Source organism: Biomphalaria glabrata, chromosome 3 (assembly GCF_947242115.1).
Source record: "Biomphalaria glabrata chromosome 3, xgBioGlab47.1, whole genome shotgun sequence".
Lineage (NCBI taxonomy): Eukaryota > Metazoa > Mollusca > Gastropoda > Planorbidae > Biomphalaria > Biomphalaria glabrata.
Window position 1 is genome coordinate 43,875,341 of NC_074713.1, and position 17,724 is coordinate 43,893,064.

Below are 17,724 nucleotides of genomic sequence, written 5' to 3' on the forward strand. Positions count from 1 at the left end.
ACCCTTTTTTGTCCTTTGAAAAATGAATGACCGGCTTCTCCCCATTTAAGAGTCCCCGAACAAATTTCAGTTATAATAATAATAATAATCTTTATTGGCCATTAGGAAATTTGTCTTACGGCATTACACCAAACATAACATTTTAACTAAAAAAACAAAATGTACATTCACACCAGACTCACTCATAATTTACATGTGAAAAGTTTATATCAGATTGTTTCTATTTAATGATTTGATTGCCAGGGGAACAAAAGTGTTTTTGTGTCTTGTTTGTTATTGCTTTCAGTGTCTTGTATCTCTTTTGTGATGGTAGAATCACAAAATCCTGATCCAAAGGGGGATTTTTTTAATTTCTATAATGTTTTTAGCTTTTTTATGCATGTTTTTGCCAATGACTTTACCAGCAGCATTAAGGATTCTGTGAAGTTTATTTTTAGTGCTCAGATTGCCATACCAGGCAGTGATATTAAAATTTAAAATATTGCCAATGTAAGCGTTATAAAACATACCCAAGGCCTTTTCACTAACATTAAACGAGGACAGTTTTAATCATAATCTTTGCTGCCCTTTTTTGCTGATATAATCAGTATTTGCAGTAAAATTTAATTTATTGTCTAGGATAGTACCAAGGTATTTAAAAGTTTCTATTTTTAATTATATCTTAAATATCATTAATGTCTTAAAAAATTGATGTCTTTTTTTTTTGGCAGGTTACTGTGGAAATAAAAACAGGTGTTAAAAAGGACAGTGTTGATCAATAACTTTATGTCTTGTATTATAAATTTTTTTTTGCTGTAAAACATTTTGTAAATAAAAAAAAACCCCACAATTTTTATCAAATTATCAGTTTTATTGATTATTTCAATGCCTCATTTATATAATATATTTTTACATGTTTGTTTAGATAATTATACTGTATTTCAAAAGAACACAATAGAATTGTATATACTTACTTTTAAAGTAATTAATCATCTTCAAGAAAAATTAATTTAAAAATTCAAATATAAAATATAAACAATCCAATTCAAATATAAAAATTCTATTTTTTTTAAAACATTTTATTTAGATATACACACAATTATTTTATCAGATCTGATTATAGAAATTTAATTAGTAAAAATATTCAAGAGTGAATGAAGACTAGTTAATAAAAAAGAAATTCATTTTAATTACCATAAGAAAAAAGCACATCATCTAAGATTTACAAATCAGAACAAAATCTCAGTAATTGATGAATGGTGATATCATAATTAGGTTCTTGACATATTTTGGGTTCAACTAGATTTACTTAGATACATTTTTCTTTAAATTTAAATTCTACCAAGCAATATGGAGGCATAGAACATGTATAACAAGATGACCTCAATTCTGTACAGCAGGAAGTATAAATATTCATCAACATTTAATAACATCATTATCAGTTAAGTTTTTATAACAAAACATATGGATTTAAAAAAAAAATAAATTTAACATGGGAATTTAAAGTTCAACTTTTAACAGTTCTTGTTGACATATCAACGTATTAATAAAAGGTCTTTAAAAATAAGAACACTATTACACATGAACAGGGTAGAGACTTTTTTAAAACATGAAAGCACTTCACCTTCATTTACTCCTCTTTCAGCCAGTCTCTCATTATCTTGTTCACTTCTTCAGGAGCATAGTTCTGAACAAAATGGTTGGCCCCTTTGATTATCTTCACTGTTATCTTAGGTGCCAACTCCTGTATGGTTTTGGGTATAATCATGTCCAGTGCGCTGTCTTCCTCGCCCCAGATCAACAAGGTGGGCATTGTGTACTCAAGGTCATGGTCCACTGCTGAATTTAACTGTAGAAGAGCTCTGTAGTAGTTTATGGCTGGAGTGAAAGCCCCTGTTTGAAACAGAAAGATTTCAGTTGTGATACATATTCAAAAGCAATCATATATAGACTGGTGATACATATGATTGCAAATCATGAGTCCATTGAAATTCTGAATGGATTACATGTACATCCTTTTTTTTATGGATTTATTTTTTGAGATGGACACAATTAAAGCCTTTATGCTTGGGGGAGCTACCAGCTTCTACCAAGCACGTTCCCAGGTGGCGTTAGGGGAAGGACCTTTAGATATAAGGGTTAGCTGTGAATACCAAATAAACAGCAGCGGAACACCTGGTTTGCAGTCATGGAGGATGAGGTGGGGTATTCCACCTATTTGCAAAAAACATCTCAGAAATCCAAGGAAATGATTGCAAAAAGCGAGTATAGGGCGCTCTAAATCTAAACCGGGTTGATGAAGCTCGTTAGCTAGGGATAGCATAGACCCCCTAGAAGAGAAAACTCAGAAAATAAACACCTGCTGTCTTGCAAATGATCTTGGATGATCAAAGGCTATGAGAGGACACCCAAATGGAAAAGCAGGCTGAAATTGGAGTCAATGGGCCTCCTGGTGAATAAAGAAAACTATATAGAGAGCTATTTGTAAACCACTGTGCAGTTCATCTCATATATTGATCTAGTCATCTGAATGCTCCAACATAAAAATGAGAATGAGGAAGAAGAAGAAGAAAGCCTTTATGGGCATGTAGAAAGATATATTTTAATCCAAGTCAAATGTTAGTGTCACCATATAGGAATTTTAAACTGCATCAATCTGTTCAAAATAGTCTTGTTTGGATATAAAAGAAGAGAAAAAGTCATTCATTATCACTGAACTTGGGTCAGGGCTTAAAGAAAAAAAACACAATTTTCCCAATAACTGAGAGTTCAATAGAACCTTGTTATGATATAATGAAGTTTGAGTGTAATTGAGACCATTTGTTGTGCATGCTAAAAGTATGTTGTTTTTTTTTAAACACTGTACAAGTTAGAAAAGTGATCAATCCTTATAATCTGCCATGATTCTGTGTTCCATGGATTACCTCTATGTTTTCTTAATTTGTTTAAAAAGTAAAGAGTTTGCAAGAGGACTTTTCCACACATAGACCAATACTTTGAAACTTGATTCAGATGTCCTTAAGGTCCGAGAAGGTCCCGTTCCCTATTATAGACCTCTTGACCAAGGAAAGGTTTTTATCCATGGCCAGGATGAGGCATTGGCTCTTCAGCAATCCCTCTGTCCGAAGTCCCGCCTTATTCGAAGTGATCATGTATTCACACCCGGTGTGTCGCTAGTCATTACCCCCTTGAGCCCCACACGAGTTCCCTCTCCTGTGCGAGGCTGGAGGCCAAGCCGCTTGGGGGCCCTTCTTATGCCTATAATGTCCCACCAAACCCGTGCGAGGGTCCATCACAGCGCGTATGGCCCCCGTTAGGGAACGAATTGATGGGGGGGTTGGGTTGGTTCACTTTGAAACTTGATCTCCAGCTAAAAAAATGCTTCAAAATTTTCAAGTAGAATGTACAAATTTATCAACGTTTACAGAATTTACCTTGATCAGTCTGCAATTATTGTTTTAGTTAATTTTTCCTGAAAATCTAGTGATACAACTAAAATATTCTGTAATGTTCTTAATGAGAAAGACTGCAGTTATGAGGATAAATAAAACGAATTGCTGCCTGGTTTTGGGGTATGTGCACTGGGCTGTCGTTCAGCCGCCTCTATGGTCCGGGGTTTGGACATGGAAGTAGATTATCTTCAACGCTATAAGGAACATCTGAAACATGTACCTAAACATTTTGCTAACATTTGTATAAGTGCATATTAACCTGGTTGTGAGAATGTATACTTGTATGCTGCAATATCTTCACTCTCTATAACAGTAACAGCCTTTTCTTCTTCTGAATCTTTTTTCTTCTCTACCATGCTGTCAAATATCTTCAAGTCATTAGATTTCATTGTAAACTCTGGCAGCCATGGGAGTTGAAAGAAAAACACATACCTAAGAATATTTTATTCATATTATTATTTTTTTAAAATTTTTATTGACAACTAGAGTCAACAGAGCTTAGAAAATATTATTTTTTTTTATAGTATTTTCTATTAGCCTTACAGCAAAAGAGAAAATATGAATTCATAAAATGAGAAATGTTACTAACACATTATGTTGTAGATAATTTACCAAGATTTTTTGTATTGTTCATTGCTGGACTGAATGACAGACTTGAAAAGGGAAATTGGTGGACTGTTCATATTGATAAATTTCTCCACCAACTCTGGGTATTTCCTGGCAAAGGCCCATGCCACAACTCCTCCCCAGTCATGTGCCACAAGGGTGCACTTGGTGTAACCTAAATGGAAATTAAATAATATACTGCATAATTAAAACTTGAAGCAGTTCTAATGTTTAGGATAAAAAAAGTATTCTCTTGATTGTTTTTTACTTCTCAACACTAACTAAACATTTGATAACAGTTTCTCAACACTAACTAAACATTTGATAACAGTTTCTCAACACTAAACATTTGATAACACTTTCTCAACACTAACTAAACATTTCATAACAGTTTCTCAACACTAAACATTTGATAACACTTTCTCAACACTAACTAAACATTTGATAACACTTTCTCAACACTAACTAAACATTTGATAACACTTTCTCAACACTAAACATTTGATAACACTTTCTCAACACTAACTAAACATTTGATAACAGTTTCTCAACACTAACTAAACATTTGATAACAGTTTCTCAACACTAACTAAACATTTGATAACAGTTTCTCAACACTAAACATTTGATAACACTTTCTCAACACTAACTAAACATTTGATAACACTTTCTCAACACTAACTAAACATTTGATAACACTTTCTCAACACTAACTAAACATTTGATAACACTTTCTCAACACTAACTAAACATTTCATAACACTTTCTCAACACTAACTAAACATTTCATAACACTTTCTTAACACTAAACATTTGATAACACTTTCTCAACACTAACTAAACATTTGATAACACTTTCTCAACACTAACTAAACATTTGATAACAGTTTCTCAACACTAAACATTTGATAACACTTTCTCAACACTAACTAAACATTTGATAACACTTTCTCAACACTAACTAAACATTTGATAACACTTTCTCAACACTAACTAAACATTTGATAACACTTTCTCCCCGATGGCTGCTCCATCTTTACGGCCGAATTGCACGCAATATTGCTTGCACTTTTTGGCCGTAAAAGCATCAGAAAGGAGGAAATTTATAATCTGCTCCGACTCCAAATCTGCATTGCAAGCTTTGGGGCGGATGAAGACTGACATCCCATTGGTACATAAGAGCCTGAAGCTGTTAGACTAAATAACAGCCGACCGTAGGGATGTCACCTTCATCTGGGTCCCCTCCCATGTTGGCATTGAGGGAAACGAAGCCGCAGACAGAGAAGCAAAGAGAGCCCTAAATCATGCGGTGTCAGGAACCCAAATTCCCTACTCGGACCTGAGACAAAGTATTGCCTCTGCCACCTATCGAGAGTGGCAGAACCGATGGGAGGCTGAGACTCACAGTAAACTCAGGCAGATTGTGGCGGATGTCAGGTGGCGGCCCACATCTAAGGGTCTGACAAGGCGTGGTAGCACGACCATGTCCAGACTTAGGATTGGCCACACCTACATCACGCACTCCTTTGTACTGAAGAGAGAGGAGCCCCCACTTTGTGAGTACTGTGACTCTCGCCTCACCGTGGAACATATCCTCGTTGATTGCCCCAGATACCAGGATGTCAGGGCGAAATATTTTAGAGCCACTAATTTAAAAACACTATTTGATAATGTCGACCCTGGGAAGGTACTGGGCTTTATTCGGGAAGTGGGGCTATCTACGAAGATCTGATTTATGAATTTGTGAACATGCACTATTTACATTAGATTTTTACCAAATATTTATATTTTTACTACCTTTACTATTTTAACTGTGAATAGACCTTGATTTTAATGATATGACTGTATAGAATCTGGCCCTTGTTGTTTAGAGAGAGAGTAGTCCTTAAGGGACTGCAGGCACGACATGGCCTAAATTGTGCCGATGTGCCTCAAATCAAAAATATAAAAAAATAAAAAAAAATAACACTTTCTCAACACTAATTAAACATTTGATAACAGTTTCTCAACACTAACTAAACAATTGATAACACTTTCTCAACACTAACTAAACATTTGATAACACTTTCTCAACACTAACTAAACATTTCATAACACTTTCTCAACACTAACTAAACATTTGATAACACTTTCTCAACACTAACTAAACATTTGATAACACTTTCTCAACACTAACTAAACATTTCATAACACTTTCTCAACACTAACTAATGTGTATTTATTTTCATCCACTAACACACAATGGTATCTAAATATTTTCATTCACTCCTAGAATAACAGTGCCCCTTTTAGACCTTGCGATCTATCTTATCTTATATGACACAGACGTTACTTCAAAAGAGAAAATGATTACGCCCTACGCGTCATGCATTCAGTCATGCATATTAACCAATGACCTAAACTTCGACAAGTCACTGGTTTTCCTGGCTAGCTCAGGCAACCCATTCCATGCTTTAATAGCATTAGGGAAGAAGGAACTTTTGTACAAATTTGTCCTAGCATATGGAACGAGGAATGTGCCTTTATCTTTGTGTCTTTCTGAGTATTTTATTAAATTTTGTTTTTGTATTTGAAGATTATGGTTCAGTGTTTTATGTATAATTGCTACTTTACTTTTAAGTCTTCTATCCTAATTTCTAAATTTAGTGATTTTACTAAAGGTGTTACTCTAGTCATATGTGAATATTCATTTGTTATGAATCTCACTGCTCTATTTGTGTCTGTTCCAGATTCTTAATGTCAGATAAGGTAAAGCTCATCTGTTCCTATGGCCAACAACCAACTTAACTTTACAAACATAGGTACCCATTAGAGTTGGGTGGACTCCTAATAATTCCTTAGTCCAAAATCCAAGTCTTCACCGGAATTTGAACTCGACAACTCAAGTACTTTACCACTGAGCCAACGCATGCACCCAATGGCGTAGCTAGGAATTTGCCATCATTTGGGGGCTCGGAGGTTTGACCTCTTTGGGGGTCTTTGCATTTTGCGTAATATTTAATTTTAAAAATAAAAGTATTGGAACACTCATTTGGGGGCCCCCTCAATTGGGGGAATATGACTTTCAGTACTAAAATGTTAAATTTAAATGGCTGGAGGCTACTTATGGCACAACGAAATGGCAGAGAGGGGAAAGTTTCAAACTTACACTTTGGTTTTGAAGTGGAAGTTATCTTTTCCTTAATAGCCGTAAGATACAACAAAATTTGGTTATGTAGTATACAATGTTGTGGGCATCTAATAAAGCAAAAATATCTTTAGGTCAAGCATCAAAAGCCACATGTAAAATGGTTTTATGACTGAACATTGACATTCATTGGGAATTATACTGTTCATTCATTAAAACGAAAGGAAGCTTGAACATGAATAATAGGTTCAGCTTTATCTGTAACACGTACAAGGAGCTAAGTGAACAAATATGTTACTGATAGGCTGTAAATAATATGGTCACAGCAGTGAGTCAACCAAAATGTTTAATAAACAAAAATTCAGTACCAAGTCCTTGTATGACTTGAGATAAATCAGACATTAGTTTTGTCATAGTATAGTGTTCTATTCCCTCAGGTTTACTGGATTCACTGTAACCTCTTTGGTCAATGGCCACAACTCTAGATACAAATATAAAAATAGTAAATTATACATAACAGAAACAAAGATGAAATACTAGGCTAGAAAGGATTTTGTTTTCATTGTTTTAGAATCTCCTTCAGAAGTATACATTATTTTGTCCCTCTCTAAACTTCTTGCAGTAGAACTGGAGATACAAGTTTGAGCTTGGAATCTCTGTGGTGACAGTCATAAGATCTAGTTGCTTAAAAAAAGCTTTTTTTTTTTTATGAGATTATAAATTGAAATAATCATTTATGTCATTAAGCCTGATGTTGTTTTTTTTTATCAATTGTCCAAACTTAGTGTTAAATCTATTTTTTTCTTTCTGTCATATCTATTTCATTAGAAACTAAAACAAGAGTTTTAAAAAACTCAATACCAAATTCTACTTTTTATTGTCTTTGAAGATTTTGCAATTCAGTTGTACATTTAATATTACTCCACATTTAAAAAAAATATTTTTGACCAGTTCTGAACCAATTTAAGCTTATCAGTTTATCGGTTTATAGTCATTCACATTATGTCTAAACATGATTACTGTTAGATTTAAACATAAATTAAAGTGTACAATTTAAACATGAAAAAAAAAATGGAGACAATACCTATAGTCTTTTTGAAATTCTAAAATTTGATGTCTCCAGGAGTACCAGAATTCTGGGAAGCCATGAACAAGTAACATTAGTGGTTTGTCTTCAGGTCCACTGATGACGTAGTGAATTTTAACATTCTGATCAAATATCAAGAAGACAATTTTACTCTAAAATTTATAATCATAATAAGGGGGCGCAGTGGATGAGTGGTTAAGCGCTTGGCTTCCGAACCCAGGGTCCTGGGTTCAAATCTCAGTGAAGAATGGAAATTTGAAATTCTGGATTGTTAGGGCGCCCCTGAGTCCACCAAGCTTTAATGGGTACCTGACTTTTGTGTAAAATAAAAAAAAAAACTATTTGCAATTGAAATCAATAATTAGTTAAACAATAGTCTGCTAACATCTGTGAATGGAAAGGTAGCGCAATACACAGGTAATGAACTTTAATATTTCATTAAAAATTAAGTATTGGTAACTAAATACGTTTTTTCACTAAAAAGATATTGTAGATTCTTTTAATCACCTTGGATTTTCACCCTTTACAAAAAGTTAAAGGAAGTGTGCTACTATAGTAACAGAGCCCAAGTATTTGTTTATTACAGTAGAGACATCCATAAAAATCTGAAACCTGTCGTATGTAAATCATGCTTGTAAACTGTAGTGTTACTTATATTTCTTGCCAAGAAGTGTTAAAATAGACTCTATCAAATTACATACTTCAATTTATTTAGTGTTTATTATTCAGTAATTTTTTTAATAAAAAAATTAACTGCATTTGTCATAACTTTGCAATGCTACTAGTTTAGATGTTCTTTTTGTGTCCAAGAGCCTATCATGTTCATCACTGGGCTACCATGCATCATGTATTATGAAAATCACTCTACTGTGATAGTAGTACAGTGGAACCTCGAGATAGGAGTTAAATTCATTCCAGACAATTGCTCATAAGTCAATCTACTCATATCTCAAACAAATTTTTCCCATATAAAATATAGTAAACCTAATTAATTGGTTTTAACCCTATATAGATTCCCTAAGTGACCTAAAGGATGAAAAAGACTTGTTATAAATTAATAAATGTACATGAAACATGTTTACATAAACAATAAAATAAATAATAAAATGAAAAATGCAGAAAAGATAACAATCAAGTGTATGTAAAGCAATGGTCAATGTACAGAATATTATCTGAGTGGCTGACCACTGCGGCTGAGGAGGAGGGAACAAGGGGGGAGGGAGGACTGCACAGAACTAAGGCTACGTAAAAACAATTTATTAACAACATACACAAAAACACTGCTTCGTTTCGATGGATATCATCCTCTTTTTTCGTATCATTTGACTTTGCACTTAAATTAATTTTCTTGGGACCCATGATGCACAAGAATAATTCACATTAAAATCACTAAACTCGCTAGCTACCACACTCACACAACCGGACGAGCCTTTGTTAAGCACTGTGATACATGCGAATAGTCGAAATCATGGTGTACACACTCTGCTGTTTTTGTCCAAATAGTGGCTAAAGCAACTTCTCTCCATTTTCCAGCGCTGACAATTATTGTTCCTTTTCCAAGTGAGAACGGAAAGATCTGATTTCGCACGATCATTGTTGATAGGTTTTAGCTCATAACTCGAATTGTTGCTCGTAAAACGAACAGAAATTTTGCTCTCGACGCTGCTCAATTGTCGAATTACTCATATGTAGAGCTACTAGTATCTCGAGGTTCCACTGTATTACACCTTATGCATATCCAATGTAGCAACAACATCAAATGGATTAAACAACTAGTATTATTGAAAATTAAAATCAATATTACTGTTGACTCTTGATAGTTCAACACTTACTAATCTAACAAGCTTTGTGATTTTACCATCACAAAAGAGATACAAGACACCGATCGCAAAGACAAACAGACACAAATACTCTTTTGTTCCCCTGGCAATCAAATCATTAAATAGGAACAATCTGATATAAACTTTCTCACATGTAAATTATGAGTGAGTCTGGTGTGAATGTACACTTTGGTTTCTTATAGTTAAAATGTTTTTTGTTTAGTGTAATGCACAAATTGTAAGACAAATTTCCTTAAGGACAATAAAGATTATTATTATTATTATAACTGTCAGACTATCAAGAGTCAATGGTGCTTCATATATCCAAACCTACAACACACAAGCACTAGAAGACACATGCTTTCTGATATTTCTCTATGGCCCCCAACCCTATCATCCAATTCACCATAGCAGTCTGAACATGCTGCACACCCTGAGCCTAAATCATATCAAACACTTACCTCTTTTAAATGCAAGAATCTGTGTGTACCATAACACAGATCATCTAAACATGGAGGCCTTTCTCTTTTCTTATACTTCAGAACTTGAAATCCTTTGGTGAAACAGCGTTTTAATAGGCTAAGGATGACCAAACATCCCAGAAACATAGCAGTTATCCATAACTTGATGGTGGCCATTAGCTGAGTCATGGCTGTAATATGCTATAGTGTTCTCTTTATGGTGGTTTTTCGTATTAAAATTTTTGAAAAATCTTGAATCAAAATGAGATTTTGTTCTTCATATGGTGTTAATCTTTAAAAAGAATATCATAATCAAGATATGAAGAGGAATGTGTAAAGACTAAATCAGAAAATTACATACAAATAAATATTTATACATATATTAAATATATCAAACTTGCTTATATTAAAATAAGTTTTTTAAAACCGAATTTCCTTTAATCAATAAAGTTTAATTAGTATAGAATCCTACATCCACCAAACTAATAAGGGTCACTAATTTTGGCTGTAATGAGATTTAAGTGTGTAAATAACATATTGGAACTTGAGCAAATAAGAAATTAAAGTATAAAATGTCTGATTTCAGTGTTGTCCATTTTTACAAATGATTTTTTGGTAGCACTATGCAGCATGGTTCTAAAGTTAAAATTTGGCTACTACTACAAAGGTTGTTGATCTGCAAATAACTTTTAAAAAATCAAAGAACTGTCAGGGTACAAATGAAAGCCTATTATAAAAAACACTTTTTAAGGGATACAATTTCTCAAATTTAAACTTCTAGGATCAAGTTGTAACTTTGAACAATTATTCATTGTTAACTCTTTCTCTCCTAACTGACGATACCAGCATTGATTCCACCAGAATGTGGTAAATAATTACAAAAAGAAAGAGTTAATGACCAAAGATGACCAAATCCAAACACCATAGTATAATCAATTATATGTATTTAATTCATTTGGTTTTCTATTGAAAATGTAAAAGCTAAGCTATAAGGGGAGATAAACCTTGTCTAGAGAATTTGGTCGTTTGTTAACAAAAGACTATTAAAAAAAAATAACTTTTTTTTATACTAATAGATCAAAGAACAGTACTTGAATAGTTCAGTGGCATAACATCTTGGCCTTCCATCATAGAGGCTTAAATTGAGTTCGAATTAAAACTTTAGAAAAATTTACTTTGGAAACCTTCTCCCATTGCATAAATATATATATATATGTATACATTCAACCGCTCTTCCTCAACAAACGTAATTGGAGCAAAGCAAACTGAGCACATAATATCATTTGTTTTGTTACACCTTAACAACCTCTCCCTCCCATAGATGCTTATAATTGTTTTCATGACTCTCTACCCCCTTCCCTCCACTGCCTGTTTGATAGGTTGTGACACTACACGCTTAGTGTATACCTCTCCTCACCGTCAGCTCAATTGATCACCTGCAGTGGGCATGGTCTCTGGCTTCCAATTAGCAGCCCGCACTTTTTCTTTCATTCATAAATTATATATTCTAGATATCTCAATCTAGTTCATGTTTATTCATTGAAAAAAATCATAGATTTATTAATCCCAATAATATTTCTTATTACGATTTTGTGGCGCACACTAAAGGAGAATGTGTTAAATTCATTATTATTTGTTGGGACACCCCCTTTTAAAATTTTATTTGACAGCTAACAGTATAAATGTGATTGGAATGTCTTTCTAAAGATGTTTGGAAGCTTATTTTGATATGCCCATCAGCTTATGATCAAACAGGCTCATAATATAGTCCTCATTCCTAATATGGTTGTGAATTGCCGGGGGAGGTTAAAACAATAGCTTTACATACATGGTTACCGTGAATCTAAAAAACTGCCATCTGCTTTGGAAAAGCGGTAGGCCCTACAAAAATACCGGAACTTATTTAAAATTGGACACGTGCAGTCCCGAAACGTTTTTAGCTCCAAAAATAAAAACCAATGAATTACAAAAAAAAAACAAAAAACGATGCGTTCACTGAAGGAGAATTTGATGGGGTGTCCCTTATATAAGAACCTCCTCTATATAAAATTAATAAAATATAATAATATATTTTATAAAATTATAATATAGAAGATTCTATATATATAGATTACTATTATTATATAGTTATAGTAATATAGTAGAGATCTATAGATAGGCATAGCACTAATAATACTGCATAGATCTAGTATCATAAGTATGGACTATGGTCATGATATTGACAATATTGTCATATTGATGGATAGAAATAATTAGGGTAATAATGTAATGTATAATATTATTTAGAATATTATTATTATTATAGCTTTTATATAGCTCTACTTTCATGCTTATACAGCATGCTCAGAGCGCTTTGATCCAATCTCATTTGTGGATATAGAATATTATTTAATATACTACTTTCTTACTATTCTGAATCTAAGTCTAAGACTAAGGCTAAGGAGTAAGGTCAAAGTCCAAATGAAATTTAGTTATGGTCAGCTAGATTTAGATCTATCTAATAAGATTAATAATAAGGCATCAATAATAATATTATTAATATAGATTATAGACTACCTACTACTACTAGTGAGTCTAGAGTCTAGATCTAGTCTAAATTATATTTTATGTCATCATTATTAGATCAAGTATGCAGCAAGATCTACTATCTTGATTTGATTGATATATATAGATATATTATAGACTGTATTTTATCTCACAAATATAGAAATATATATATATATATATATATATATATATGAGTCTATATATAGATCTATAATATATCTAGGCCTGTGGTTGTTCTGCTCACTGTTCAGTCACAGACCTGTATAAAAAACAAACTATTAACAAGTTTTTTTTTTTTTTTTTTTTAGACTAGTGGCTCCCAAACATTATTGTTCTAGACTAGCGGTCCTCAACCTTTTTAGCTCGGCGACCCCTTTTACAATTACCATCTTTGGTCTTTGCGGCGACCCACAGGTTGAGAACCCCTGTTCTAGACCCAATGTCATGTTTTCCAGTTTTGGTAGACCTTTTGCTTAAAGGACAGAGGTGCAGTCGCCCGTAGGCGCAAAAAGATCAACTCATAGAAGAAAGTAGATGGCAGCAGATGGTCTCTGAAACTGAAAGAGGCAGTTGGAGAGCTCTCACAAAGAAAGACTGTAGGACACATAAGAACTATTTGAAACCCAAAGAAAAACCCTTGTTTAAGTCAAGGAATGTGCCTTTATCTTTGTGTCTTTCTGAGTATTTTTAATAGGTTTTGTTTTTGTATTAGAAGTGTTTTATGCATAATTTCTACTTTTCTTTATAGTCTTCTATCCTGAAAGCTTTATAAATTTAGTGATTTTACTAAAGGTGTTACTCTAGTCAAATGGGAATATTCGTTTTTTATGAATCCATGAACATCACGTTACTAAGAATGAAAGGTAATAAACAGGATCAAAGGCTCAATGGCTAAGTTCACTCCAGATGAAAATATAACAATCTTTAATACAGAATGGGCCATAGTCGAGTCAGTCACTACAATGATGTTATCCCTTTGAGAGCCTAGCACTAACTGATCTCAAAGTCTACACTAATCTCTAACCCCAAACGTCTATGTCGTCACTCTAAAATGTGAGTTCACTGTCAGTCTATTATAGTGCGTAACTAAACTAAGTGTCTAACGGGATGCATATTCTATTACTGGCCTAACCAAGGTTATATAACATTTTAGTTTTATTTAATTTATAGAAATTTCATGTAATAAACCCTAATGTTTTGTTTGATCTTTTAATAGTATCCATGGCAGTTTCTCATTTATTATAACACCTAGGTATTTTGAGTTTTTAGTCTGTGTTACTGGTTTACAATGAATAAAATAGGTGGAATGTATTTGTTTTAGTTTTTTTTTTTTGTTACTCTGTAATAACTGACATTGTTCTGGGTGTAATTCATCTAAGTCTTTTTGTAAATTTCTATATCTTTGGACCTAAGACTGTTCATTGAGGTACACTTGAGTTTATTGTTATTGGTGTTGATTTAGAGCAGTGGTTCCCAAACTTTTTTGTCTCGTAGACCCCTTGCCATGTTTTCTGGTTATCGGTAGACCCCCTGCTTAACTTTCAAATTTTTGCAAATTCAACATTTTTAAAACTAATTTCTATCTGTACAAAAAGTAAAGTAAAGTTCCCCTCTCAGACCTTGTGGTCTATAGGGCAGATGATGTAAAGGTCATCTGTTTCTGAGGACTACGATTATCGAGGGTGTCATGTGGCCAGCACAACGACCAACAGCCTTTACTTTCCCCAACTAATGTCAGGTACTCATTAGAGCTGGGTGGCCTCAGAGGCGCCCAAAAGATCCCGAAATTAAAAATCCAAGTTTTCAACAGGATTCAAACTCGGGACCCCCGTTTCAGAAGCCAAACACTTTACGGCTCAGCCAAAACGCCTCCAAATTTCTATCTGTAGAGAGTTGAAAAGTGAAAAAGTAATTTAAAGCTACATATTAGAGATTTTAGAGATCTCTCTTTTTTATTGATAAAATTCAAAACCAATTAAAATAGCAATATGTATTGCTTGAATCTCCAAACACAATGGCCTTAAGTATCATTGTAAGAGTTTTCGCAAAGAGCAGTTTCTCGTGTATATCTTGATGTTTCACGTGTTGCTCGAATATTGAGTCTGCGAATATGTTATCACTATCGGGAGAAAGAGCGAAGGCGAGTGACTGTCGCCTCAACCAGTAAGCTTCGAGCAGGAAGGGCTCATTTGTCTTGGCTGGCTACCCACCTAGCAGAAGTAAAACTGAATTCAAAACTCTCCTGTCTTGTGGGTTAACCTGAGGAAAAATAAGGAGCCGGCGACCGTAATGCAGTTTGCAGCACACACCACTACATCCTGTCAGAACCTGTGACGCTGCTGAGCCCAAACGTATATATGTCATTTGCAAAGAATGACATATGAAGCTTTTAATTTTATAACTCATGCCACCGAAGCAACCTTGAACTGTATTGTTGCTTAAAGAAATTCTTTTAATAATATCAGATGTGGGTTTGTGTAAAACAGGTTTTAGAACTATAACGGCTGGTAAAAATCAGTGTTTTACCTATTGGTGTTTTCCGCATTTGCCATGAATAAGTAAATTTCCCCTTTCAGACATTGTGATGATGTTATGGTCATCTGTTTCTTTGGCCAACGGTTAACGAGCAGGGTGTCATGTGGGCAGAACAACGACCAACCACCTTTACTTTTACTAACATAAATCAGGTACCCATTAGAGATGGGTGGACTCAGGGGAGCCCTGAAAAATCCTGAAATTCAAAATTCACAGAGATTCGAACCCAGGACCCCAATTACGGAAGCCAAGCGCTTAACCACTACCAACACACCCTTATTTTGCTATAAGTGAACAGATATTGTAAGACTCATAAACCACCATCTTCTCTACATGATGTTGAATAGAGATTTTGTGGTCTCTTCTGAACTTTATCTTTGAATGTTCAAAAGTTTTTCAAATCTATATCTTTTTATCTGGGTGATATTGTCGCAGATGATCCTCAAGCGTAATTAGTTTCATATCGTCAAAAAAAGGCAATCGGTAACCGCTTGGTTGACAAGGAAAGAATGAACAATTTTACATAATCAACGCTAGACAGTCTACATTTCTTTTTGTTAAACATTATTTACATGGAGACAAAATTAAGTTATTTTAATAAGTATTGAAATTAAATACAACAATTTTTCGTTTGAATAGCAGGATAAATATTTAAATGATTAAGTTACAAATTATATCTAGTGTGAAGAATTACATTAATGGGATGTAAAAATTAAAGTCACGATCTGCTTATATGAATCTATTATTATAGACCCCCATGGACATCCCATGGAACCCCAATTTGTTTTTTCACTTTCGTAGACCCCTTGAAAGTCTTCGTAGACCCCTGGGGGTCTATATAGACCACTTTGGGAATCACTGATTTAGAGTCATTTATTATTAGTTTGTTCTCTCCTTATCAGAAAATTCTTAATCCGGTGACCCGACAAAATAGCGCGAAATTTCCATACAAAATAGAGCAAGACAAAATAGCGCGGACTTGTAGACTCTATTTGATGTGTATAAAAGTATCGGAGTATTAGTAATTTAGTGTGTCTTGGGCATTTTTTTGTTGATGTCTCTATCTTTTTCAATATGACTAGATCTGAAATTATGCCATATTTGTAGAGAACGAGAGTACTTTAAATTTTATAACATTCCCCTTTTTCACCAATGTTTAAAATGCATAACTTGCTAAAAATAGTATTTTGAAATGTGGTGACCTCGTTAAAGGGTTAGAAGTTAATCTCTCACTTCCTCAGAGAATAGGAGAACACGGAGAACAAGATTCTGAGGTACAGTGCAGGAGAACAAAGTAAAGCTGCAAGCAAGACTTGACAGATGACTTGAAGCTATATTGCCAATGTACGGAAACAAGTCGGTGATGGAATATCTACGTGATATTTCCTACAATTTAACTTTGTGAAAGTTTGTGTGTGTGTCTGAAAGTTATCTTTGCCTGTTTTTTTTTTAAAGTACACGTTGGGAATGTAAATAAGTGATATATTTTGAAATAATTCATTTGAACTTATTATAATTTTTTATTACTTTTGGCTTATTTATGTTTTAAGTTATCTAAAGTGTTTCCTGCAAATATAATGATAACATAAAAAAAAAATGTCTCTATTCCTATTTACGGTTTCTAAAGTATTTCTTTCAAAATGACTGAAATATATATTTTTCTGCGCTATTTTGTCTGCGCTATTTTGTCGGCGCTATTGTGTCCGCGCTATTTTGTCGGCGCTATTGTGTCCGCGCTATTGTGTCGGGGTACCCCTTTTTTTTTTTTTTTTTTTTTCCATTGTATACAGTATGTTTTAATTTGTGAAAAGTGCTCATCAATAGGCTAGAATGAAATCTGTACAAACATAATGATGAGAAAGGGAAAAACAAAAAAATGAGATGACATGTCTATCCAAATATGTTAATTTTGAAGGCAAACTATGGTGGTGAACTTTATCTAAAAAACCTTTTGAACAATCATCAATTAGTCTTAAAAAGACAATAAAAATAAAATAGTCAATATTCTTCCAATATTTCTTATTATTTTACATCAGAATGAATAAAAGATATTTTGAAAAAAAAATTGGATGAGAAAAATATTTATTTACTTATGAAAATAAAAACAACC

At 33.6% G+C, this 17,724-nt stretch overlaps 1 protein-coding gene and 1 long non-coding RNA gene across 3 annotated transcripts; one reads left to right on the forward strand and one right to left on the reverse strand.

Moving 5' to 3' along the window:
* Positions 1-867: 867 nt before the first annotated feature.
* Positions 868-13,247, reverse strand: LOC106066202 (epoxide hydrolase 4-like). 2 transcript variants are annotated; one of them, XM_056022219.1, is made up of 7 exons: positions 13,093-13,247; positions 10,533-10,824; positions 8,249-8,373; positions 7,533-7,645; positions 4,044-4,212; positions 3,691-3,863; positions 868-1,872 (listed from the first exon to the last, which is right to left on the reverse strand). In XM_056022219.1, exons 2-7 carry the CDS (start codon positions 10,719-10,721, stop codon positions 1,610-1,612), a joined length of 1,032 nt encoding a protein of 343 aa, XP_055878194.1. In that variant the 5' UTR covers positions 10,722-10,824; positions 13,093-13,247; the 3' UTR covers positions 868-1,609. The 2 variants fall into 2 exon arrangements, with proteins under 2 accessions (XP_055878194.1, XP_055878195.1); XM_056022220.1 differs by having other exon boundaries at positions 13,089-13,239.
* On the forward strand, positions 12,649-17,620 carry LOC129924902 (uncharacterized). Its single transcript, XR_008776779.1, has 2 exons — positions 12,649-12,789; positions 13,388-17,620. It is a non-coding gene; the product is annotated as an uncharacterized LOC129924902 (long non-coding RNA).
* The last annotated feature ends 104 nt before the right edge of the window (positions 17,621-17,724 follow it).